Genomic DNA, 24066 nt, shown 5'->3' on the forward strand with positions numbered 1-24066 from the left:
AAGAAACTGCTGAAAGACTTGGCATGGCCTTTTCAAGCTGCCTGTGCGGCACCAAGCAGTAGCCACTAGGTGGCAGTGTGGCGCTGCAGGAACTGGGGTCCACCTTGCACTTGGCTCAAAGTCATCCTTAGGGACCAGAGGTCGCCTTCCTACAGGACACACACAGACAAAAATCCAGGAACAAGGTATGTCCCGTGCTTATTTCCCAATTCGGGAATCTATCAGGCTCTCTGGGCCGCTTTGCGAAGCTGGCCCCTTTTGTGAATCAGATTCTGCATCAGCAGAACCTCCCGCAGTAATTACACTGGGCCAGAGACCACGCCCACCCTGTGTCCCAGGGGCACGCTGCGCAGTCTTGCTTCCCCACCGCGCAAGCTCTGTGGTCTGGCTTTCTGTGTGGCCAAGGAACACGAAATGTGCATGATGCTCTCAGGTGCAGATGCTCGTCACACATTCCAGATCACAGGCACTCTGGGGCCGGGAGAGCAGCTCGCCTGCCCTCCCCTCCGCACAGCTCCCTGGGTATCTGCTTTCAGCACCATCCATCAGCTGACAAAACTCAAAGGTCAAACCTTATCTTCCGGGCAGCAGATCTTCTGGTAGAGCCGCTGTGAATCCCTGCCTTTTACTGTCTGGAATTAAGGCCCACTTGACTACATTTGCCTCCAATGCAAAAAAATGGATCCTTTCTCAAGGGAGTTGAGGGAGTGAGAGAGTAACAATTACCAGGACAGCTACACTCCCCACAGCCCCTCTGCCCTGCATAGACTCTGCTCCCTCTAACAGGATGGTGTGTGTCAGGATGGTGTGTGTGTCAGGATGGTGTGTGTGTCAGGATGGGGTGTGTGTCAGGATGGTGTGTCAGGATGGTGTGTGTGTCAGGATGGGGTGTGTGTCAGGATGGGGTGTGTGTCAGGATGGGGTGTGTGTCAGGATGGTGTGTCAGGATGGGGTGTGTGGGTGTGTGTCAGGATGGGGTGTGTCAGGATGGTATGTGGCAGGATGGTGTGTGTCAGGATGGGGTGTGTGTCAGGATGGGGTGTGTCAGGATGGGGTGTGTCAGGATGGGGTGTGTGTCAGGATGGTGTGTGTGTCAGGATGGTGTGTGTGTGCGGATGGTGTGTGTGTCAGGATGGTGTGTGTGTGCAGGCCAGCACAGGCTGCGGTGGCAATGGGCGAGGGCGGTTTGTTGCCGGAGACCAAGTCTTTCAGCAAATGCCTGACAACTGACAGCCTCTGAGCTGCTTTACCCCAACAGCTTGGTTGGAAAGAAGACATCTGTGGCCCCAAAGCCAAATAAATCTGCAGATAGTATCAGAGCATCCAAAATGGGGGCTCAAGGGATTCTCTGGTTGAGGCTCAAATTGTTGGAATAAGGATTTCCCCCAAATGGCTACAGGAAAGAGAAGATGGGACTAAAGTCATGGGCTGTGGGGAAGCAGAGCGGGATCTGGACCCACGCCTGGGTCCCAGCAGAGACCCGCCAGGATTCTTGAGATCACGCCGTGCACATGGAAGCCACAGAATTTATTAGAATTTGCGGAAGCGCGAGATAATGTACCACAAAATAGTTTGATTTTACAACATAAAAGAAGTTGTCAATGTACACAGGGTTGTTAGCAAAAAGGGGGGGCAGGGCAGTTTCACATGTTTTGAAAGGTGGTGGACGACAACTACACTTGTCCTTAAAGGAAAATAAAAGCAGGAGAGACCCAGCAGAGACCAACCTGATTTGCAGTTAGCATCGGAATCTAAATCTAGTATCACAACTTTAAGAAACTCTAAGAAAACTATTAGAAAAATAGAACATCAAACAAGCAAAAAAATATACAAATGTACATAATAAAAAACATACAACTCTTAATAATGGCTCCATGTTCAGTAGAAGAAAACATTTATCGGAGAAACCACAGCTATTCAGGTTTGATAATAAACCAACCCTCATTGGTATCATTACCCTTAGTGCTCCTTAAACTCGTTGAAGCTGAAAGGCACAACTTAAGCAGGAAACTTATCTTAAATATATAACTTCTCAAATGGGAAAATAAGTCCCAAACTTAATAGCTTGTCATCAAGAAACACAAAACCATTTGCCTTGTTAATAAATTAACAGTCTGAATGCATCTTTCCATCCCTGCTTCCTGACCCTGCTGGACACACTAATAAATACCCTGAGAAAATCTTCTCTTTAAGCTTGGCCAAGGCACTCCATCTCCTGTGGGGCTTTCAGCTGGCACTCAGCACATTTGTAGAATGACCCAGGAGGGCTCCATGGTAACTGTGCCCCAAGACTCCAGGCCCAGCCGGGTCCCGATGGCGAGAGCATTGTGGCTCAGGGATGCACTGGCACAGAAAGGCTGGACTCGAGGAATCGGGGGGTGAAGATGGAGTCGGCTGGCATTTTTTGCCTTAAAAATCCATTAGGAGTCATAAGCGTGATGACACATGGAGTGTAGCTTCTCACACCACTGGATCAACAGTAATCAATTTCATGACTCAAACAAAGTCCACAGGAGCCTGGCGAATGTACATCTCCCTCTCCCTTAAGAGTCTTACATATAATCTTACGACGATGGCAAACAGACATATCTTAAATTACACATAACAATTACACATAACATATATCCAGATCCGTCTGCCGGCGAACTCTGCAGCAGTTCCACATACGAGCCTCACAGCCCCGCCACCCAGCAATTTCCCTGTCCTCGGAACTGTGTCAGAAGACCAGCAACGCACGGACACGAACATGCCTCTCACGCACCCCAGAACACAGCTGTGCTGGGCTTGGGCACAAAGGCCCCTCACTCCCTGTCTTCACGGTGTGGGTTCTTGGGTGCCAACAGAACTGTCAGCTTTTATTAAGAAGGAAGGGTCTGCGTAAAAATGCGACGTGTGAATCAGGAGAGGGGCCCTGGCACAGAGCCAGGCGGGCTTGCTGTAGCAGTGAGTGCTGCGTCACGCAGTGCCCAGGACCTTGCCTATAAGCCTGAGTGAGGCCCCTGTGGGGCATGTCCACGTGCCCCCCACCAGGACTCATTGCTCTGTCTCCAGTCTCCACCATGGGTTGGGCTGGAGACCACACCACGTGGGACTGCGAACACCAGCCAGTTCACAATGCCTGCTCGCGGCAGGGGCACGGCAGGGAAAAGCTGGCATCATCAGATTTCCACCCGTCTGGACAAAGGTAGGTGGGCCATGCACCCTTCCAGCTGTGCACATGGATGTGCTGACGGTGCAGGAGGGAGTGCGTCAGGGCCCTGGCGACTGGGGTAGGTGGAGAAACCCACTGAGCCCACCGTCCTGCGGTCACCCCTGGCTTCGTATCAGCTCTTGGCCACTGTACTACAGTCAGCACAAGGGACCAGGGAGCTGGCTGCCTGAGAGAGATAAAAGAAGTTGCAGTGGAGAGAGAGTTTTTGCTGCTGCAAAAACCAAAAGTGGGGGGAGATCTCAGCAATTCTAACAGTGTACATTTAGCGACCTTTCCGAGACAGCCTGGGGAAAATGCATCTATCACTCTGTCCTCTTCATTTGGAAAATTAAATCTGCTGCACAAAGCCTTGGCCAAGAGGGTGTGAGCAGGGATGGTAAGCAGAGTGGGGGGCATGCAGAGGCCTGGTCTCCTCCGGACGGCGCTCCTCCCCACTGCAGAGCTGCCCTCCTGTAAGCCGGCTCCTGAGCCAACTGCCAGCAAGGCCCCCGCTGCCTCCCTGGAGACCCTCTTCATCCCTGTCTTCAGCAGAGGTCCTGAGGCAGGCGGGCTGGGGATCTGCTGGGTTTACTGCTTCATGAATTTGGGCCTTCAGAGGTCATGAACACATGCAGGGCAGTCACGGGGGTTGTGACAGACAGGAAGGGATGTTTACCCATCACAAATGGGTCTTTCCAATGAGGGTATTTATTTGTGGCTGGTGCACAGATAAAAGTAGACACAATACTCCCTTGGCGGGTGTGCCTCTAGTAATGTGTAAGTTCTGGCTATGTAGGAAAATCCTGGCCAGCGGAACTAAGAATATTCTTGTTTGGGCAAGGGAACTAAGAGATGTGAAACTATCAATGTGTTTGCTTGTATTTTTATTTCAGGGAAAGAACTGAGGGATGTGATAAGAAAAAAGTCTATTAAAATTGTGAGGCTTACTCCAGACACCATTGCTTAAATAATTACTGCCCTCGCACACAGCAGAGAAACCCCCTGGCAACTGCACAAAAAACTACTCATAAAAGCACAGTGACCAGTGAACTATTATGCAAGGCACCTCCACGTGTCCTTTCCTAACCAGGAAGCCCGTCCTCTAAGGAGGGGGCGCGGGGGGGTCCCATCCCTGCCGAGCCTAGGCGTGCTTCCGCATCGAGCTTTAAGGCCTCTGCGTGAGGAAGGCCACAGACTCCCAGCTGTCAGTGAGCCCTCATGATGAGACGGAGCAGGGGAGACACACCTTCTCAATCTACAGAATGATTCACGGCGCCCACTGAAATCTCAAATGTCAACTCTACATAGTCTATTGGGTGCTGTCTTCACAGAAATTTCAGCCAGAAAGAAAAACTAGAGAAAAAGAAAAAACCAAAAAAAGCAATTCTCTCCTACCACTTCACTTTTCTTGGAGACTGTCTATCCCTCGAGTTCTCTTTGCTTATGTAGAAAATAACGGAAAAAAAAAATCAAGCAAATAACTACCAGGTCCTAAGACAAGAGACAACCAAAACCCCAACAAAATAAGTTAGTATTTATCAAAATATGTTACAGCACCAATCTATATAAATGTCAATACCTCTCTTTGGAAATCAGAGCTTTGGGCTCTTTTGATGCTCCCTCTGGACCATTCAAAATGACATCAGAATAAAGCTCCCAGCAAGGTGAGCAGGCCTGATATGGAGGCCCAGCCCATGGCTGCCCACCTGCCCTCCACTGGCGTGTTCACAAATTCTTGCACTTCTCTCCGAGAATCTTCTGGGGGCACAGGGAGGACACAAGTGCCCTCAATTTATCAGGCTTCTACCAGATTTGTGTCAAAGGCCAGACTAGGAAGAAATGGAAAGGAAACTAAGTTTTGAAAGCAACATTTCCATTTCCCCTGGCGTCCAAAATACCTACCTCCCTTTCCCTGCCCCATCAGCATGGGCCTTCTGTCTCCTGAAGTCGACTCTCAATGGAATGCTCCCCCCACGTTCAGGTTTCCTCTGGCTTCCATCTACAAGGAGTGTGCGTGAAATGGTGTTGGCCGCAGGCCCCGACCTGGGTAAGACAGGCCGGGGTGGAGTGCATTGTAGCTATGGGGGCGGGGAGGATGCTCGGGTCTGTCCCACTTGTGGAGGCGTGGGGTACGAAGCATCCGGATGACAGATACACAAAAGGGACAGCAATATGCCTGGAAATCATCTCCCCTACGAACCACACATCTCAGCAATACGCCAGCCACAGGGGTGATGACGTGGTCATTTCCACGTTCATGTTATGCCCTAACTTAATCTCGGGGAGTGAGTCACAATTTCATGGACTGCGGATTGATTTCAGTTTCATCATGTCACAGAGAATCCAGACAGCTCATGTCAGGGCCAGAAACGCATGCCCCCGACATGTCCTAAACCCGCACTGAGCTGCCACCAGCCTTGAGAACTTTCCAAGAGCCACCAGACTGGCTCTAAAGCATGGGAGGGTAAGACTGAGCGAACGGCGGCGACGCACAGGAAACATACTTCTAACTCGGCCGCCGTGAGGCCAGTCCTGCAGATACAGTCTCATGTTCCAGTTACTCAGGACACAGCCAGTCAGAGAAGACGGCAGGAGCAGCAAGAACTGGCCCAGGCCTGGAGGCCACGAGCTGAGGAAGGTCCCTGGTTTACATACCTGTGCACACACATGCGTAAGCAGAGTAGGCCCTAATGGGAGCGATCCCTTCTTCCTCATTTGAGAGGAACCAGCTGCCCCCAGCCCCGCTGACCAGCCAGTCACGGTGTCAGAGCAAAGCCCTGAGAAGCTGAGGGGCAGGCAAGGTCCAGCCCTAATGACCCATCTGAACGCAACGGGAGAAGGACAACAGGCCTGATTTTCGTTTTTAAGCGCACTACTGTCGTTTGGCTCTGAGGGTGGGGAGCTGCTGGGGACACACTGTTTTGTGGTACTCATCTGGCTTGATAGCTGGGTGTCTGGGGCTGAGCGGGAAGATGGCTGCGAAAGTTTGGAGTATGCACAATTTCAATCCCAGAACAGTCCCCGGGGAGGAAGGCCTGGTTCCCAAGATAAGGAGAGAAGGTGACCTCCGTTCTGCCTGAGGCTGTGGCAGATCCGGGCTGAGCTGATAGGGAAGGAACTGTTTGTTCAGAGAAGTGAGGAGACACAGTGGCCGGCTGCAGCCTAGTGGCCCCAGCCAAGCAGCTGTCTGGAGGTGACCAGGACCTGGAGAGCCGGCTGCAGAGCCGAGGGTGGGCTGGGGCTGCAGTTCAAGTAATTGCACCTTCAGCTGCAGTGAGGGTGTGGATGTTGCACTGGTGGGGAGCGGGGGGTGCCTCCCGGTCCTCTGGGGGCGTCCCTCGGAGCTGCTGCCACTTCCGGGGGGCGGGGCTGTGTGTCACTTGCACTGGTCCAAGTTGCCGTCAGGAGTCCTTGCTTGGTCAGCATCCAGGGACGCCTCCTCGCTGTGCCACAGGCCGTAGCCAAAGTAGATGATGAAGCCTGCGGGCCGACAGCAGAGACGGGCGTGAACAGAGCGCTGGTTGCACCACCGCAGGCAGGGCTGGGAGCCCAGGACAGCCCCGCAGCAAACCCGCTCAGGCAGCCTGCCCCTGCCTGGCATGAGCCCGCAGCCAGCAGCCCTTGTGACCTTTCCACATCTGGAGCAGCTGCCACACGAAGGCCACTGTGACATCTGGCAAAGCCCCACATTCCTCTGGACGGCCTCATGCTGCAGCATTTCCTGAGCAGACAGAGCAGCTGGGCCAGGGCCACCCGAAGCCGTCGGGCCTTCAGCTTAACCCCCTGATGCCCCCTGAGGCCACGAGAGTATCGGGAATGTGCACTATGGAGATGGGGTTTCCCGCAGGCGCTGGAGGTCTCCAGGCTCTCAGCCTGGACGGTCCCACTGCCCGTCTCCTCCACGTAACTGACCATCAGACTGCAGGAGCCACCGAGCCCCGGGAACGGACTTCACACAGGAGTCCACAGTCTGTTCCTGTGCTCAGGACTCCGGGGTGGGTCCAGGACCTACGCTTCTAACCACCTGCCCAGGGAATGTGGCCAGATGGCCCCAGGTAACTGGGGCCACCTTGTGTGGCTGACACAGGAAAGAGGCCTGAAAGCAAGGACTCAGCCACCCAGAGCCCAGGAAAGGAGCTCAGGCTCCCAAACACAGGGGCTTCGACAGGGATGCTGGGAAGAGGCACGCCCTGCCTTCACCAGGCCAGTGGGCTGTGAGCAGTTTTTTCTCAGAAAGGCTCTAGGAGACGTCTAACTAGATATGGGCTGGACTTTGCAAAGAATGAGGACCCCCCCCGGTGCCAGCAGACAACAGGCCGCCAAGTACTTCCTGGAGGAAAAGCACCCCTCGAGGGTCCTGGGAGATGAGGCAGCAGCCATCTGCCCGCAGCATGCAAACTCGGGGCCGCGAGGCTGTAGGGACATGGTCCTGAGGGGCAACGGCCAGGGCCACTCTCCTGGCTATCAGCACTACGACTCGGATGCTGAAGGGAAGGAAATGGGTCCCTCCCCTCCAGCCCCTGGGGCGAGACGTCCAGAGGGGTGGGACTCGGCTGGCCCGACAGGCTGCACCCACCCCTGGTGATCCTATCTCATGTGGGAGCCCCTTAGCCCAGTGGCATCTCCCATAGGCTCCAAAGCACTCTCCTTCCAGAGACGATGCCATCACAGAGAGCCCATGACACCCACCCCTGCCTGGGCCTAGTGCCCATGCCAATCTGGTGCTGGGCAGGCGGGGGGCCAGGAGGCACAAGCCAGACTTTCCTGCCCGGGGTGAAAATAACTGGTACCTTATCTGCAGCAGACTCATCACTTTGTTCCTGTGAATACCAAGGTCTTGCCCAATGGAATAAATAGTTTGGGCAAGAGGCAATGAAAACAAAAAGTATCTAACAGGGAGGAGAGGACTCACAGCCTCCCAGAGATTGAGCATCATCTTCGAGAAAGCTGCTGACTGCATGTGCGTCATTCTGTTATGAAATCTGAAACAAGGGAGGCTCCCGAGAGATGCTGGCGGCAGCATCACATACCTATCAGCATCCACACGGCAAACCGGACCCAGGTGCCCTGGTCCAGCTGCATCATGAGATAGACGTTCACGAAGATGCTCAGGACGGGGAGCACTGGCAGGAAGGGAACCTGCAGAGACAGGAGGCGGTGTCAGTCCACGGCAGTGGCGCCGGTTCCAACAGTTCAGTAAAATTGTCTAGCAAAAGGCAGCACACCTGAGAGTGACGGGGACTGTCGGGCGAGCGTGGGGAAGAGAGACGGAGTGCCCACCCCCACCCCCACACCCAAACACACACACAAACACACCCAAGGGTAAATCTTAGTAGGTGGGGATTTGGTTCTAAGCTCTGAATGGCCAAGTGAGCTCCATTCTAATTTTCCTCTGTTGCGATTCTCCTGCTAAAGAAAGGACTAGAAGACAGACCTCCACTTTACCTCTCAGGTCAACAACCTTTTTTATTATTTCTGTAATCTAAAAATGCAGAGGCCTTGCCCATCTCTCAGGCTTGGAAAACTCATGCGACCAACCTGAGCAGACATTTACGAGAAGTGTTGCACCGCCCCGGAGGGACTGCTCCACGGGGTCTGCTATTATATATACACTGAGGGGCAAGCAGCTTCATCAGCAGCACCCTTGATACTCTCTGGGGAAGAGGCGGCACATTTCACAAAACACTGATCATCAGGAATGCTTGTTTTCCAGACAATTCAGAAATGGATGCCGAACCTCCAGGTACTGGCGAGGTCTCCCTTGGCCTGTGTCATGCAGGAAGGTGTCAGCCTGCCCTTGACTACTCAGGGAAACGTCCAGCGGAGGAGGGCTGCTGCCTCCTTCCAGGGTCTGGTCCTCTGTGTGCCTTCAGTGCCCCTGCCCCATATTACCTGAAGCTGGCTGACAAAAACCTTCCTCAGGAGCACCCAGACCCGGCTGAGCCCACACAAGGCTGGCCCGGCAGCAGGAGGGCCAGGGTCTGTGTGCCAGGGTTCCTTCCCCAGGCCGAGCTGCTCACCTTAAATGAGAGCTTGGTCTTGCTCTCGGGCTGCCTCCAGATGACACCCGTGACCACGGCACAGAGGAGGGCAGATCCTGCGAGCATAAAGACTGCCCACAGCGCCCCTTTGGTGAGAGCCTCCCTTCCAAGCACCGTCACAATGCAGAAGGTGATGATGAGAACAGCTAAGGGGGAAGGAAGAGACAGAGCGAGCTGCAACTCAACCATTTCTCAATTTCCCACTGGCATCCGCTGCTCTCCCCTCAACTTGTGGCAAGAGAGGCTCCATTTCTGAAGGCATCAACTTCAGTTAGCACAGAGCAACTATGTCCCAGTCCAGGAGCGAGACAGATGCTCATCTTCTCTGGCCCCAACTCCAGCTCCACTGCCTAGACACCATGCAATGCCAACAAGCAAGGCCCCAGGGAAGGGCTAGCTCTCACCTATGAGGCTGGTTGAAATGTTCACAATGAGCCCGGAGATTTTGGAAGGCTCCATGTTTTTGGGCGAGAGTATGGTTTTCAGAGAGAACATCTCTGCCTCTGGTAAAAAGCCCAGCTGGGAATCATTGCTGCTGGCCAGCTCATTTTGGTCTGCTTGATCTAACTCGTCAGAAGTACTGGCCATCTGGTATACCAGGTTAGGTTGCTCTGGCTGATACCTGGAAAGAAAGGTATTGTGTGACCACCATCATCCGCTTCAAGCAAAAGGACATGCACCAACTCAAGTTCTCAATAAGCCTCCGAAGTTAGCTGCCCGGGACACAAGGTATAAAATGGGAAGGCTATAGTCAGATGCTGCGTTGTAGACAGACGAGGAGAGACCGGGAACACCACCTCCCACTGTTGCTTCTGGGGAACATCCCCCACGGTCTCTGCTTCGGGGTGACATCACCTCCACCATGAGCAGCCCAGAGGAATACCCTGAGAGGATCTCTCTTGCTCTGAGAAGTGGCAGTGGCCCTCAGATGCTAAAGATATTAGGCCACTTCCCACAAAATTACTGCTGTAGGGAGCAAAAAGGAAGGAGAGAAATAGAAAGCAGTAACGCCAGGATCCTATTTGGCACAGAGAGCCAGAGAAATGCGGCTGCAGGCTGATGGATTTGAGAAATTCTGTTTGCGTGCCTTAATTGGATCAATTTATTTTAAAACTCCAAGTACCTCGGAGTAAATAATTCTGTGCGGCTGGTCGGAGGGCCGAGCCTGCAGCATGATTTCCAAGACATGAGTTACCTGCCAGTGGAGCATCCGTTCTGAATGAGGTGCCTTATCTTCCCACCCAAAGTGAACAGAGTGCACATCTTTTCCACCAGCTTTGAAAAGCAGAGTGCTGTATGAATTATTTTGCATATGATCAATTCTAAGAGGGAGTATAAAGATATTAACCATTTTTGTACGGATTCGCTTGTGCAGCACCACTCGGTCAATTAAGAAAGTGGGGGACCTCAGAGAATCTTCTAGTGTTGGGCCTGTTGGGAAGAATAAGGGGTCCCCAATAGTCTTAGCTGATTCTACAGAGCTTCTGCTGAGGCTCAGCTCGGGCTTTATGTGCATCGGCTGCTGAGCACCTTGGAGATGCAATCAATGGCCTGGCAGGTGGGAATCCCTGAAAAGAAAGGAGCAGGCTCTTGAGGGCAGACCAGTGCTGAGTGTCTCCATGAGCTCCGGTTCTCAGGATGCCAGCTGCCCAGGGATGCGCTTTGGGAGTGGGCGCTGGGGCAGGTGAGAACACCGAGGCACAAAGCCCAGGCCCAGAGCAGCTTTACTGTGACTGCGAGAGGCTTGCCTGGCCCCAACCAGGCCACAACAAGCCGACTCCACAGTGTCCCTGAACATCAACCTAGGGCACCCCATGCCACGTAATGGGATTCATTCCTCCAGCCACAGTGCAACGAAGCTGCAGAAGCATTACGCTGACCTGGGTTTCACAGGCCTTGGGTTTCCCTAACTCCTACCAGGGCAGCCCTCAATCCTCTCTGTCCCAAGAATCTGAACCAAGTTGCAATCAGTCTTCAAAAATTCTGATCCCAGGATCCTGGCCTAATAGTTGGGCCGAGATTCTATTTCTCTCCACCCAACATCTAGCCATAAAAATGAGGGCACACGATAGAGGGGGGTGAGGGGCCACCCGACTCTTGCCAAGGACGTCCTCCTAACTGGGCTCTCAACCCAGGTCCTCCCCTCTCCTTGGCAGCTCCCATTGGAGCCATCACCAACCTAAAAGTTTCATTCATCACATAAACCATAGCGGAACTGTGAAAAGGCTACCAGGTGCATCTGCATTTCTGTCATGAAACCCCAAAAAGCCATACATACCGTAAGACCAACACACAGGCAGCCACCAACGAGTAAGCCAGGAGAGTGCCAATGGACATGAGGTCCACCAAGTCCTTCAGATCAAAGAGGAAGGCCATCACAGCTGGGAAGAGACAGACACCAGGATCTGTGGATGACCGTCTGCATGCACGGACAACCAGGACCACCACCACCTACCATCCAGGGCAGCAAAGGGAGCTGCTTTTTCTCGCACCCTCTTCCTGGCCTTCCCACAGAAAGACACAGCTTAAAGGGAAGTCAAGCTTCCCTTTAAGCTTGTGATTAAATCACAGACACAGTCCTCAATAGACAGTAATAATCATTAACATTTGTATAGAGAATACCTTCGCTCTTGTGATTTTAATGGCAACTTTGTAAGCCATCCTTACATTACAGATGTTAACATTCACACAGGTTAGGAGACTTATCTAAGATCACACAGCTCTTAAGCATAGGTATAAGGATGTGAACTAGGTTCTTATGACTCTGAGTCCTGTGTGTCTTCCTCTAGACCATGGTGATTCACAGACTCACGTGCATCCATCCATCATCCATCCCATCGATCCATCCATTCTCCATCAATCCATCTATCCACCCATCTTTCATTCATCCACTCACCATCCATCAATCCATCTCATCCATCTGCCCATCTTCCATCCATCTCATCCATCTATCTATCCATCCATCCATTCATCCATCCCATCCACCCATCTTTCATTCATCCACTCACCATCCATCAATCCATCTCATCCATCTGCCCATCTTCCATCCATCTCATCCATCTATCTATCCATCCATCCATTCATCCATCCCATCCACCCATCCATCCATTCAGCATCTATCCATCTACCCATCTTCCATCCATCTCACCCATCCATCTATCCATCCATCCATTCATCCATCCCATCCACCCATCCATCCATTCAGCATCTATCCATCTACCCATCTTCCATCCGTCTCATCCATCCATCTATCCATCCATCCATCCATCCATCCCATCCACCCGTCCATCCATTCAGCATCTATCCATCTACCCATCTTCCATCCATCTCATCCATCCATCCATCCATCCATTCATCCATCCCATCCACCCATTCAGCATCTATCCATCTACCCATCTTCCATCCATCCATCTATCCATCCATCCATTCATCCATCCCATCCACCCGTCCATCCATTCAGCATCTATCCATCTACCCATCTTCCATCCATCTCATCCATCCATCTATCCATCCATCCATTCATCCATCCCATCCACCCGTCCATCCATTCAGCATCTATCCATCTACCCATCTTCCATCCATCCAGCTCTGGTGAGAATGTGCCCATCACTGGGTTTTAGGTACTCACTACTGAACAGGGCAGACCACAGTTCCCAGCCTTCTGAGTGTACCCCACCAAGACACAGGCATCAGTGGGCAACAGTGCTGGGTGATAAAGAAGGGCAGGTCTGGTGCTCTGGGGGGACTCACAGGGGGTCCTAACCCAGGCAGGTGACCAGGAGAGCAGAGTTCTTCACATGTGAAGTCACTCACATGGAAGAAATCTGAAGAGCTGTTCTCAAACAATATAGTATCAGCCCCTTCACCGTGTCCCTGGCCTTTAAAATGAATGAAAACCTGCACCCTTATTTGAACATCTTTTGTGAGTTTTGGGAGAGTATGCATGTCTATGCATGTGGGTGTGTATGTCAAGTACTCATTAAAAAACAACTTGGCTAGATCTGCTTTGGGATATTTTCAAAACACATGCAATCAACACAAGCTAAAATATAAACACAAAACCATTATTTTTCCACAAATATCTCTCAAGCCCCTCTAGATCACTGCAACTAAAACAAATTTAAATAGAGAATAAAACATAAAATTAAAGAGCAATGAGGGAGGGCCTTTTGGATAATCAGAACAGCACCCAACTGTGCATGCCACAGATGCCGATGTTCCTACTCATAGGAAACTTGAGACTAATTTCTTCCATGTGAGGTGATTTTAGAAAATCAAATACTTATTTACCACTCCCACCAAATGAAAAGGGTAAATCCTGGATTTTGTGAATGGCACGTACTTCACAGTCCCTTCTCAAAGAGCATGATTTGATCTCCCTCTATCAGCAGGGGAAGGAAATTAAGGCCAGTCTTGAACATGATCAAATTCCGGGCAAAGCCTGAGAAAACAATGACTATTTCCAAATCCTTAATCCTGTAAATATACTGGTCACATTCTGATGTATAGTGCCTCTCAATGTGACCACTGTGGCCACTCTCAAGAACATAGAATCATGTAAAAAAAAGTTTCATAATTTAAAAATAGGTTTATTTTATTACATAATATTAATCCACAAAACTAAGCACAGTTTGCTAAAGGCATGAATGCTAATAAAACTTAGTGAATAATTCATTCATTTAAGAAGGTCAAGGGCCTTACCAATGGCTACTTGACAAGTTGCTGTGTTAGAAACTATGACTGATATCACATGCCCCAATTTGCCAAAAAGACCCACTGCTCTGCTCAGACCCTGGAAGGAGCTTGGCTACTTTGGCATGAAAACAATCCTGGAATCACAAGGCCCCTCCACCGTCCTGGGTGCACATCCTCACTTCACCTCCCTGGGCCTCCACTTCTACATCTGTACAGTGGGCTGGCGTCTGCCTTTCGGGGCTATGAAATGCAACCGCGAAAGGAGTCATAAAACCACAGGTACAGTGTGCACGTGAGCTTCCTTTTGGGTTCTCCTTTCCATCATCTACGGCCCTGGAACACCCACATGGCTCAGATTAGTCATCCATCAAAATGATCCTCTCAGCAATGATGCTCATCTGACAAGATGAAGCTCTACTGAGTCTGCTGTTACGTATAAACTTAGCGGCAAGTGGCTTCATCAGCAGCACCCTTGATACTCTCTGGGGAAGAGGCAGCACATTTCATAAAACACTGATCATAAGGGACACTTATTTTCCAGAGAATTCAGAACTGGATGCCGAATTTCCAGGTGCTGGTGAGGTCTCCCTTGGCCTGTGTCATGCAGGAAGGTGTCAGCCTGCCCTTGACTACTCAGGGAAATGTCCAGAAATGGGGGGAAAGGGTTTTGGGGGAATACTGTGTGTTCTAAGCTCTGCCCAATGAGATGAAAACCAGAGTGCAAGCTGTTCGAAAATTCTCTCCCATCCTCTGTCAAACTGGCCTCTGCCTTTTGTCAAAAGGTCAGTCAACTTGCAATGAACCAGGCTCCAAGTATAAAACCCAGGAGTTAAAAAGACCAGTTGAGATTACTCACAGACCAGAACAAGGCAAGATGCCTCCCTAGGGAGTCATGACTCTACTGGTAAAATATTGACATGTGAAATGAGTTCAAGTACTCACCAGCAATGGCACCCGAGGCTAGTGTGGCGATTATTGGTGTTTTGGTCCTATCATTGACCTTAGCCAAGAATTTAAATAGCAGTCCATCCTCAGCCATGGCATAGATAACCCGAGGCATGGGAAACATGGAACCTAGAAGGCTAGATGGGGAGAGGCAAACCACGTGAGTGAACCTGGCTCATAAGGGATAAAGGCACCACATCCATCCATGCTCAGTTTACCACAGAGGAAAGGGAGTCTGAGCTCACCAAGAGCTGCCATCTCTCCACGCTGGGTGAGGCCTGTGGCTAAAAGACTTGGCATTTAATAAATCAACCCCAGAAAGAGCACACACTGTGAGTAAGGGTTAAGGTAAAGAGTAGGGAACATCTATCTAACATACACTAGCATGAGACCCAGCACCGTCTTTACAGATGGAAAACTGTATTTATTCCTGCAATTATTTCTAGCTGAATCAAACAGAAAATACAAGCATCACTGCATTCATGAAGATTTCCCCGTGGTAAATCAATATTTACCAAATAGCTCTGTTTATACAGGCTAAGAGGAAATACGTTGGTGAAAATGTTTCTCATTAAAAGGCATTTATTCCCTTCTTCAAAGTAGCTTCTGCATGACAGCCAAACTGAGGGCCAAACTATGGTGTTCAAACAGGGAGCCTGTTCCAGGGACCAGATTTAGGGACAGAGAGCCAGTCCCTTGCTAAGCAGATGATGCTGAAAAAGCCAGCCTCAGGTTCCTCAGGATGAAAATCTCAGTAACACAACTCTTGGGATGATGAATATTGACAAGGGTGTGAAAGCCACATGATCAAGGCGAGGTTGGGTGCTCGGTCTATTTCAAGGGTAAAGAATGCTGGCAGCCGACGTGTGTCTCGCACGGCTGTACCTGGTCTGCTACAGCCTAAGCCCTGCGGTGGTTCCACCCCTAGGAGCAGCCAGCACAGAAAGGCCTCTCACCTGGCAGAAAGAGCGCAGAGGGAGCCCACGGCCACTGCGTACTTGGCGCCTTCCCAGCCCACGTGCTTAAAGGCATCGGGCAGGGGGCTGTTATTGTCCAGGCAGAAGTAGGGCATCATGAGCGTGAGGGCGGCCGACACCCCGAAGTAGGCGATGAAGCAGATCAGGAGGGACGCCACGATCCCCACAGGGATGGCCTTCTGCGGGTTCTTCACCTCTTCACCTAGAAGCACCAAGGGGTTAGCAGAGGAGGGCACAGAGCAAGAGGCAGCACATCTGCCCACGTGACACCCAAGGCCTCTCAGTGCCAGGGAACCCACGCAACACTACGGGAAACCTCCCCCCAGCGCTTGGCCCTGTGGCACTGGGGCCTCCTGTGCTTCCAGGAGCGGAGGGGTGGTGCTCAGGAAGACACAGCCGACAGCCCGCGGCCCTGCAGCAGCGCTCTCGGCCTGAATGTGGCGGTGCGGCCAAGGAAGAGACTTGCTTCCTTTGGCAGAGGAAATCTGGCCTGTTCAGTCCACCAGGATGACAATGTTGTGAATGGCCTCACTCCTCCCGGAAGATGCTCAGATAAGGAGTCAGGCCACAGCCACGCAGCTATGATCCCATTCTAACAGCGGAACCTTAGCCTCATTCAGGATGCAGCTTCCATCAGGCGTTGACACTTGGGGATGTGATGATGGTTTGAGGGTGGGAGGGGTTGGCAGGAAAGTACAAATCTACACGTCACTCATGTGTGAAAGAGTGGCGACCGGACGGTGCCAGCAAGGAGGGAAATGACAAGCCGTGCGCAGCATTGGCTTGTCTGCCCGGGATGCAGGAGGACCCGGGACCCGAGTGGGCTGGCGGGCATACCTGTGGTGGCGATGCAGTCAAAGCCCACGAAGGCATAGAAGCAAGTCGCTGCCCCCGACAGGACACCAGAGAACCCGAAGGGCATGAATCCACCAACACCGGGCTTCCCTTCTTTTGTGTCACTAGAAAAAAGAGCCACAAACAAATGTCACGTCATTCGCTGCACAGTCTGGCGTAAGCAGCTGTGCTCATCTCCAGATATGAGCGGCACCTGGCAGTCAGCCCTCCCTGTTACCGCTGCCAGGCCCTGGGCTTCAGACGCCGAATCCAGCCACAGCATGCCGACTCCGTGGGCACAGGCCTCCCTGATGTTCGTGGCCCAGGCTCACAAGGCTGCAGAGTATCGCCCTTTCCAGAAGCACCTTCTAAACAATGACTAGGGTAGGGAGACATGGGGACTATGAGGCAGGAGTTCAACAGGAAATGGGGGAGAAACCAGCCACGTGGCCAGCCCCACACCCTTCTCCCCAGGACCCTCGGAGGAAGGATGCAGAGCTGCCAGCCAGTCCTATATTTACCAGGAATAAATACCCGGGTCCCATATTTACCAGGAACTCAATCTCCAAACAAATAATTCCAGAGAAGCTAAGGCTAAACTAAAAGCCTCTGTCAGCAAAGGCATTCCTTAAGTGCCTGTATGCACAAGGTGGAGTCCAGGATGGCGCAGCTTTTGCCAGGTGTGTGGGTCCCAGGCACAGCTGGGCTCTGGCCCACGGGAGGGTCTCAGCACATTTTTGCTACACTGATTAATGCAAAGGCAAAATCAGCACAGTTTACAAACCCAGGAGTCCAGAAGAAGCAGGCTGCTTAAACATTCAGAAAACAGTCCCATAAATCTGACACCCGTTCTGAGACACGGTGCCCAGGTTCAGTGTGGCGCTATGGCCCCTCCCCAGGCCCCGTCGGGGGTCCTTCAAGCCCCTGTTCTGCGATGTACAAAGCCCTGGCCTGTCTGAGTCCCCCACATGCCGCGTTCTGGGGGTGCACCACGCCGTCAGTGCAGGTGGCTTCCCTGGCAACCATCACCTGGTCAGAAGGCACATAGCCCCTGCTGGTCACCAAGTAACCCTAAGCTTTCTGCATCCGGCCCTCTGCTGCCACCCAAAAAGCAACTGCACTCCTTGTGGTTCAAGAAGGGCACCCCCTACTCCCACATCTTTGCCAGTCGCAGGGCCGCAGGCTTTCTGTCCTGTGCCAGGGTCCCACTGGCTGGCCTGGAGCCCTAGAGGATGCTCACCACCCACCTGTCACCCCCACTCAACCATACTGACAGCCGCCCAGCGGCACAGGACAACTTGCCCTAAACCTCATCAGCATGAAGAGAGGAACCCTATAGAATGCTCCCAATCCTATAAACACTGACGTTCCTCAGGTTGGCTGGGCAGCCCATTTGGTGAACTTTGCTTTCAGTGGGATTTACTGACTGGCTGATAAGACAGACAGACAGATAGGATGGACCCAACTTTCTAATAGGGATTAAGCCTTACTAATTCCTAGAGGATATTCACATCTCTCAGTTACAGAAACTGCCATGAAGACACTGCAAGTACATGCATGAGAAAGCTCATGTACATGTGGGGTTTACTGTGGTTCCATAAACAGTAACAAGAGGAAACCCCCAGAAATGTACAAGTGATGGATGTAGGAAAAACTGTGGCCAAACAAAATTTTAGTTTGTTGTGTTAGAGTATGACTAAAATTAGAAACCCAAGCAGCCCAGGACAGACAAGTCAGCAGGGCCACAGGACAGCAAAGGGCTGGAGCTGTGCCCACCTCATCCAAACCCCCTCGCCTCTCAGGCCACAGGCCCTGCCGGCTGCCCACTCCCACCCTGGCTAACGGCTTCTGTTATACAGTGGCCTATGCTGAAGACAAAACAGGTGACAACCAAATGGCTCAAGAGGGGGAGGAGGAGGCCAAAGAGGAGGGGACTCAAAAGTCAAAATGGCTTCTGTGGGCCCCACTTCGGTCCCCTGTGGCGGCCAGGGTGACAGACAGGCAGTGAAAAGCCTCCAGATCCCCACTCAGCTCCTATGACATCAAGAGCTAGCAACATGGCCTTGCGTTAAAATAAATGCATGCCCACTTTGGGAGGCCGAGGCGGGAGAATCACCTGAGGCCATAAGTTAGGGACCAGCCTGGGCAACATAGTGAGACTGGGTTAGTGCAAATTTTTTTTTCTAATTAGCTGGGTGTGGTGGCATGTGACTAGAGTCCCAGCTACTTGGGAAACTGAGGCAGGAGGATTGCTTGAGCCCAGGAGTTTGAGGCTGCCTTGATCCATGATTGTGCCGCTGCACCCCAGCCTGTGCCACTGCACCCCAGCCTGCACAACACAGCAAAATCCTGTCTCTAAAATAAATTTTAAAAATTAAAAAATATATATAAATGAATGCTATCATGGATAGATGAGCTTTAGGCCACCACGAGGCAGAGGCACCTAGAAAGGTCCTGAAATTCCCATTTCAGGGCAAGTGGAAAGTGTAGGGAACTGCATACAGGATTAAATCCCAGAAACAGGTGAACTCACAGAAGAGGACTAAGAAGGGCTGGAATGTGTCTTCCTCACGCAGACAGGTAAAGCACGCACAACAATAAAAGCGCGGAGAGAAGGAAGCAAGGGAGATGGGTGAGTGCAAAGGAAGGAGGCAAAACAAAAGGCATCCTCCCCGGCTCCTCAGGACAGTTGCAGGAGACACTGGATAACCCTCCAGGTGACAGAACGTGGGTGAAGGCACGCGTGAGCATCCGAAAACCGGCCCCGCTGACTGTGACCCTGCCACACCTGCTCCTTGTACTGCACCTCACCTCAGGAGGACCTACCCCCGACCTCAGGAGGACCTACCCCCGACCTCAGGAGGACCTACCCCCGACCTCAGGAGGACCCAGGTGCCGGGACCCTGGGCAACCATAACAACGAACAAGGGCCTGATTTAAAAAAAAAAAATTTGCAGGGTATGCTAGTAAGCAAGAACGCAAGGTGCAGAACAATACATACGAAATGCCGCGTTTTGTTCAAGAAAAAAGGAATAAAATATACATATCTGCATTTGCTTGTGCTTACACAGAGAGAAACTGGAAGCTTACACACACACACACACAATTAGGAAGTTTACCTGTGGGGGTGGGAGATGAGGTGGATGAAGAAAGGAACGCATTGTAAATCTTTTTTTTAAAGCATTATGAATTTCACCTACTCAAAAAGTTAAATTCAACCTTTAAGATCGGGTGTTACTGATGCCAGTGGCAGAGTATCAACACAAAATAACCACAGAATCCATTCTAGAGGTGCAAACCAAAACATGTAGAGGTCTTTCTCAACGGTCTCTTTCTATATAATCAATAACTAACCTTTTACATGCGTGTGGCAGTTGTGTTCACTCATCATCTGGCAACTCACACGTGAAGGAGAAGGGCTGCCAAGAGCCCTCACCCAGCAAATGTTGCCCCGAGACAAAGTGAGCTTGAGTCCTGGTCTCAGCTCGGCGCTGCCTGCCCTGCAGCCTTTGACCAGCCCTCCTGTGTTCCACTCAGCTGGCCACTCAGAAGCAGCAAAGACAAGGCCTGGCATAGAAAGGGGTCAGGCCCGAAGGTCTCCCACCGCATCAGCAGTGAACATCCTGCAGCAGGGCCCCGCCCCCCTCACTTACACCAGCCACCCTGACATCAACTGTTAGCTGTGCTCAAAAGCCACACTCCCCTGTTCTTCCACGTGGTAATAGAACCCTTGTTTCAGCTGGACATATAAGTCTTAAGAACCAGGACTGCATGTTTCCCAGAGTCGCTAGCTACAAGGGGTAGCCATCTGGCTAAGTTCTGATGGAGGAGGTTTGAGCAGACATGGTGTCTGCGTCTGCTGAGAAACTCCAGGGGATGAAGTAGGGAGGGAGGGCGCCCTCTGCTGTTCCCTTCTCCATCCTGCTGGCCGGAGCGGGAAGAGCTGCCTTGGGCCCTGGGGCGCCTGGCCTGGATTTCTGGCCGGGTGAAGCGACATGCTGGACTTACCACCCCCAGAGGTTGACCAAAGAGAACCAAACCCTTATCTTGTTGAAGCCAGTGTTATTTTGGGGCTTCCATCCTAACTGGCAGACACCATCCAACAAAACTTTCTCAACAGGCTTCCACGCGGGGTTGATGCCTCACTATTGCTGTGTCCACAGAACACTGGGTGGGAATGCCAGCGGCAGCCTGAGTCAAAGGCATGAGGAGCCATCCAGACTGCAGGGTAACACTCCTCTTCACAGACCAACAGACAGACCAACCTAGTTCCCGGGGCCTTCCCGGACGGCTAGAAGACAGCATCCTGAAATCACAAACCCACGCGGACACACGGCCTCCCATGCAAGATGAAGCCCCCGTACATTACATGGGTTGGTTGGGCCGTGCCCTACTATTTCAGAGGAACAAGCAATTTCATGCAAGACTACATGGCTGTTGTCAGAAACACAAAGCTATGGCTGGAAAAACAAAAGACAGAAAGATGCTTAGAGATTTTAACAACATGCCAGAGCATGCCAAGGAGACTCCAGTCCTGCAGAACTCCACCTCCTCACATGGCCGATCCCCTGCTGGCCCCATGGTCAGGGCGCTGGGCCCTGGTAGTGAGGCCGTCAGATGTAGCTAAGGGGGCCCCACCTGTGATCGGGGGTTGGGGCAGCAAACGCTGCTTTGTCTGGGGGCCGGTACAGCTAGCTCATCATTACCAGGGCATTAGCGTGAGGCTGACCAGTGAAAGTAAATACCATCGGCTGGCACAACCAATCTCTTCATAAAAATAATAAAATTAAATCTCGATTGGCAACCAGTTAACAAGAGGTGCCCTTTATATTTCATTCCTGACCTGTAAATAGCAACCGCTCAAATACGCTCTCAGAGTTTTCAAAGGCTACTATGTTCCTTCAAGGCATATTTGGAACTGGCTTTACGCCACCGTAAACTAATGGGCATCCATAAATTTGGCATAAACATCACTCTGAAATGCTTGGGATGACATATTCAAAGTCTTCACTTCTCTGTCACAGAGTTTAGGAAGCAAGGGTATTCTTATTAGAACGGCTAACCACAAAATATTTGTGTTAGTGAAGTTTCGTGCACCGAGCGCCATAGTTTCCTGTTTCCAATCAAGTAGTCACACGTCAATGCCTGCCCACTGGTGACAACACTGGACAACATGGCTGGGCACCTGGCCCTGAACTAGTGACCAACTGGGCATACGTGACTGCTGAGATTCCCAACGTGGGATAGTGCTTCTCAGCCTCCCTTGCAGTTCGGTGTGGCCCCCAGTGGACTCTTGCCTGTGGAATTTCTGTGTGTCTTCTGGTCTATCCTGAATAGCCCTGAGCACCCTCCTCTACCCTCTCTTCTCCCTTCTGGAAGAGCTGGGTCACGCTTGTACCTACAGCCAGCTCTGACTGGGCAGGTGAGGACAATGTCCCAGGGCAAGACGGAGAAAGACGGAAGATGTCTGGGTCCACAGAGGCCTGTGGTAAAGCTGGCCAGCCAAGTTGGACGCTCACTTCAGGACTGGAAACATCTCTTTAAAAGCACTCCATTGTGGCACCTGGGGCGGTCTCTTTATCAAGGCAGTTTCAACCTTTAGTCTTAATGAAGAATCACACACAAAATCCAAGCCCCCATTCTCTATCCAGGGACCTAAAGAATTATGTGGAGATCTGACAGAAAAGATAAAAAAGATATGCTGTCACTGTGGAGCTTTTTTTCCTAGGTTATCTGAGCTTGTCGGTGAGGGCTGGGTGAGAGACCTGAGATGGCACAGGGTGGAGGTGTCACCTCCAGTTCCGGGTGTCTGCGTCAGAGACATGAGGGTGATGGGGCCACTGTCACCAGGGCTGGAGCAGCACAAGTCAAATGTCGGCGAAAGAGACTGTTGTGCTCACATTCTGACACTTCAGTCATTCAGGAAACCTTCAAAAGCAGTTTCATCTATTTATCTTCCCTCTACATTATTAATGTAACAGGAAGGTAGGTATTCAAAGGTAAAGTGAGGTCACCATGGCACTGCAGAGAAAAATCTTTTCTGAACACAAAATTCAAAAGTTGGCCATCAAACAGAATCTGGGGAAAGAGGGATCATTTAATGAGTCTGACAAGAATCTTGAATGATACACAATTTGGAATTAGGGTGATGATTTTCTTTCCCTCAGTCTTTCTTGTCATACAATAGTCTTTCCATTTCAGGGGAATAAACCTTCACACAAACTTGATACACACAAAATACCCTCAGCTACTTCACTGCAAAAAAAACAAAACAATTAACAACATATACTCCAATAATGTTTTTTTAAAAGCACAAGCCATCCGAGCCAGTTATATCCCCCATACAAGTCTATGTCATTAAATACCAAATAAGAAGAATGGTCAGAAGCAGCAACTCACTTGTTCAAACAGAGACGGCCTGACGTGTTCCCAAAATCTTCCTCCGTGAGCTGCCAGTTTTTAACCGACCCTTTCACAAATCCTGACACCATAATGAAGCCCAGGACCAGGACGTTGACACAAGTGAATATTTTGTTGACCATGGCTGACTCTTTCACACCAAGAGTTAAAAGTCCTGAAAAAGTGCACAGACACAAAACCTTGTCTGAGTGTTAACCACCAACTCGGAAGGTCCTTCCTGGATGGGGATAAGAAGGCGACTGAAAAAGAATCCAAGTGCATCGAGCTTCTGCAGACCTCTGTGAGCCTCTGGGATTGGGGTGGATGAACGATCTTTCTAGGGGCAGGGATCGGGGTCTAAATCACCAAGGTTGTGGGTGCTTCCCAGGCCCTCCTAGGTGACCTCCAGATCCCCTAAGAAGCCCATGCAGAGGCACCCGAGGACTGCAGAGATCGGGAGCATGCGCCCCTCTCACAGGGAGGGAAAGCCTGGACCCGCACACCAAGCCGCTCCCGCTCACGAAAAGAATGCATTGCTGGGAAACAGCCTCCAGGAAGAAACACTTTGCCCAGTTTCCTGGGAGAACGGGCATTTTTCAGAAGGGGAAATTATTCTGGTTGACTTTGGGATGTTAGTGATACTAACAGTAACAACTAACTATGGTTCTGGAACCACTAACATACATGGTTCCTCATCGGACTCAGTGCATATAAAATAACATCTGAGCTAGGCTAGCTCTAGCTTGCAAACTCACATTTTTTTTTTTTTAAAGAAAACTAAGTAATAAAGATGCCCAGGAACCTCTGATAGCGCTGCCTTTGAGGCGTATGCCCCAGCACACCACCTTAGGGTTAAGAGGTCATTCAGGTACTTCCGTAGCTAAAGTCTTTGCTGCACAGGAAAAGTGGCACAGAAGGGGCTGGTACCACTCAAACACAGCCAGGATTTGAGACCACTGCTCTACCATGGACGCTCCTCATACTT

General features: G+C 51.2%; 2 protein-coding genes across 2 annotated transcripts in view; both read right to left on the reverse strand.

Annotated features, from left to right (window-relative positions):
* Window positions 1-1512: 1512 nt before the first annotated feature.
* Window positions 1513-3911, reverse strand: LOC105529667. The gene has a single exon (XM_011966850.1). The coding sequence runs from the start codon at window positions 3725-3727 to the stop codon at window positions 3110-3112; it is 618 nt and encodes a 205-aa protein (XP_011822240.1). The 5' UTR covers window positions 3728-3911; the 3' UTR covers window positions 1513-3109.
* The window catches only part of SLC7A1 (solute carrier family 7 (cationic amino acid transporter, y+ system), member 1), an 85828-nt gene continuing 63639 nt past the window's right edge, over window positions 1878-24066 (reverse strand). Inside the window, exons 5-14 of the mRNA XM_011966849.1 lie at window positions 23082-23256; window positions 16686-16807; window positions 15828-16050; window positions 14869-15008; window positions 11510-11612; window positions 9636-9853; window positions 9211-9377; window positions 8221-8329; window positions 3693-6670; window positions 1878-3661 (exon numbers count right to left, since the gene is read on the reverse strand). Of these exons, the coding sequence (XP_011822239.1) occupies window positions 6567-6670; window positions 8221-8329; window positions 9211-9377; window positions 9636-9853; window positions 11510-11612; window positions 14869-15008; window positions 15828-16050; window positions 16686-16807; window positions 23082-23256 (1361 nt within the window). The 3' untranslated portion in view covers window positions 1878-3661; window positions 3693-6566. The remainder of the gene's footprint in view (window positions 3662-3692; window positions 6671-8220; window positions 8330-9210; window positions 9378-9635; window positions 9854-11509; window positions 11613-14868; window positions 15009-15827; window positions 16051-16685; window positions 16808-23081; window positions 23257-24066) is intronic.

This window comes from Mandrillus leucophaeus, unplaced genomic scaffold, assembly GCF_000951045.1.
Source record: "Mandrillus leucophaeus isolate KB7577 unplaced genomic scaffold, Mleu.le_1.0 Scaffold779, whole genome shotgun sequence".
NCBI classification, from domain to species: domain Eukaryota; kingdom Metazoa; phylum Chordata; class Mammalia; order Primates; family Cercopithecidae; genus Mandrillus; species Mandrillus leucophaeus.

Bases quoted from the DNA above. Each gene is read 5' to 3' on its own strand.
- LOC105529667 (XM_011966850.1), bottom strand. From the start codon at position 3,727: ATGAAGAGGGTCTCCAGGGAGGCAGCGGGGGCCTTGCTGGCAGTTGGC.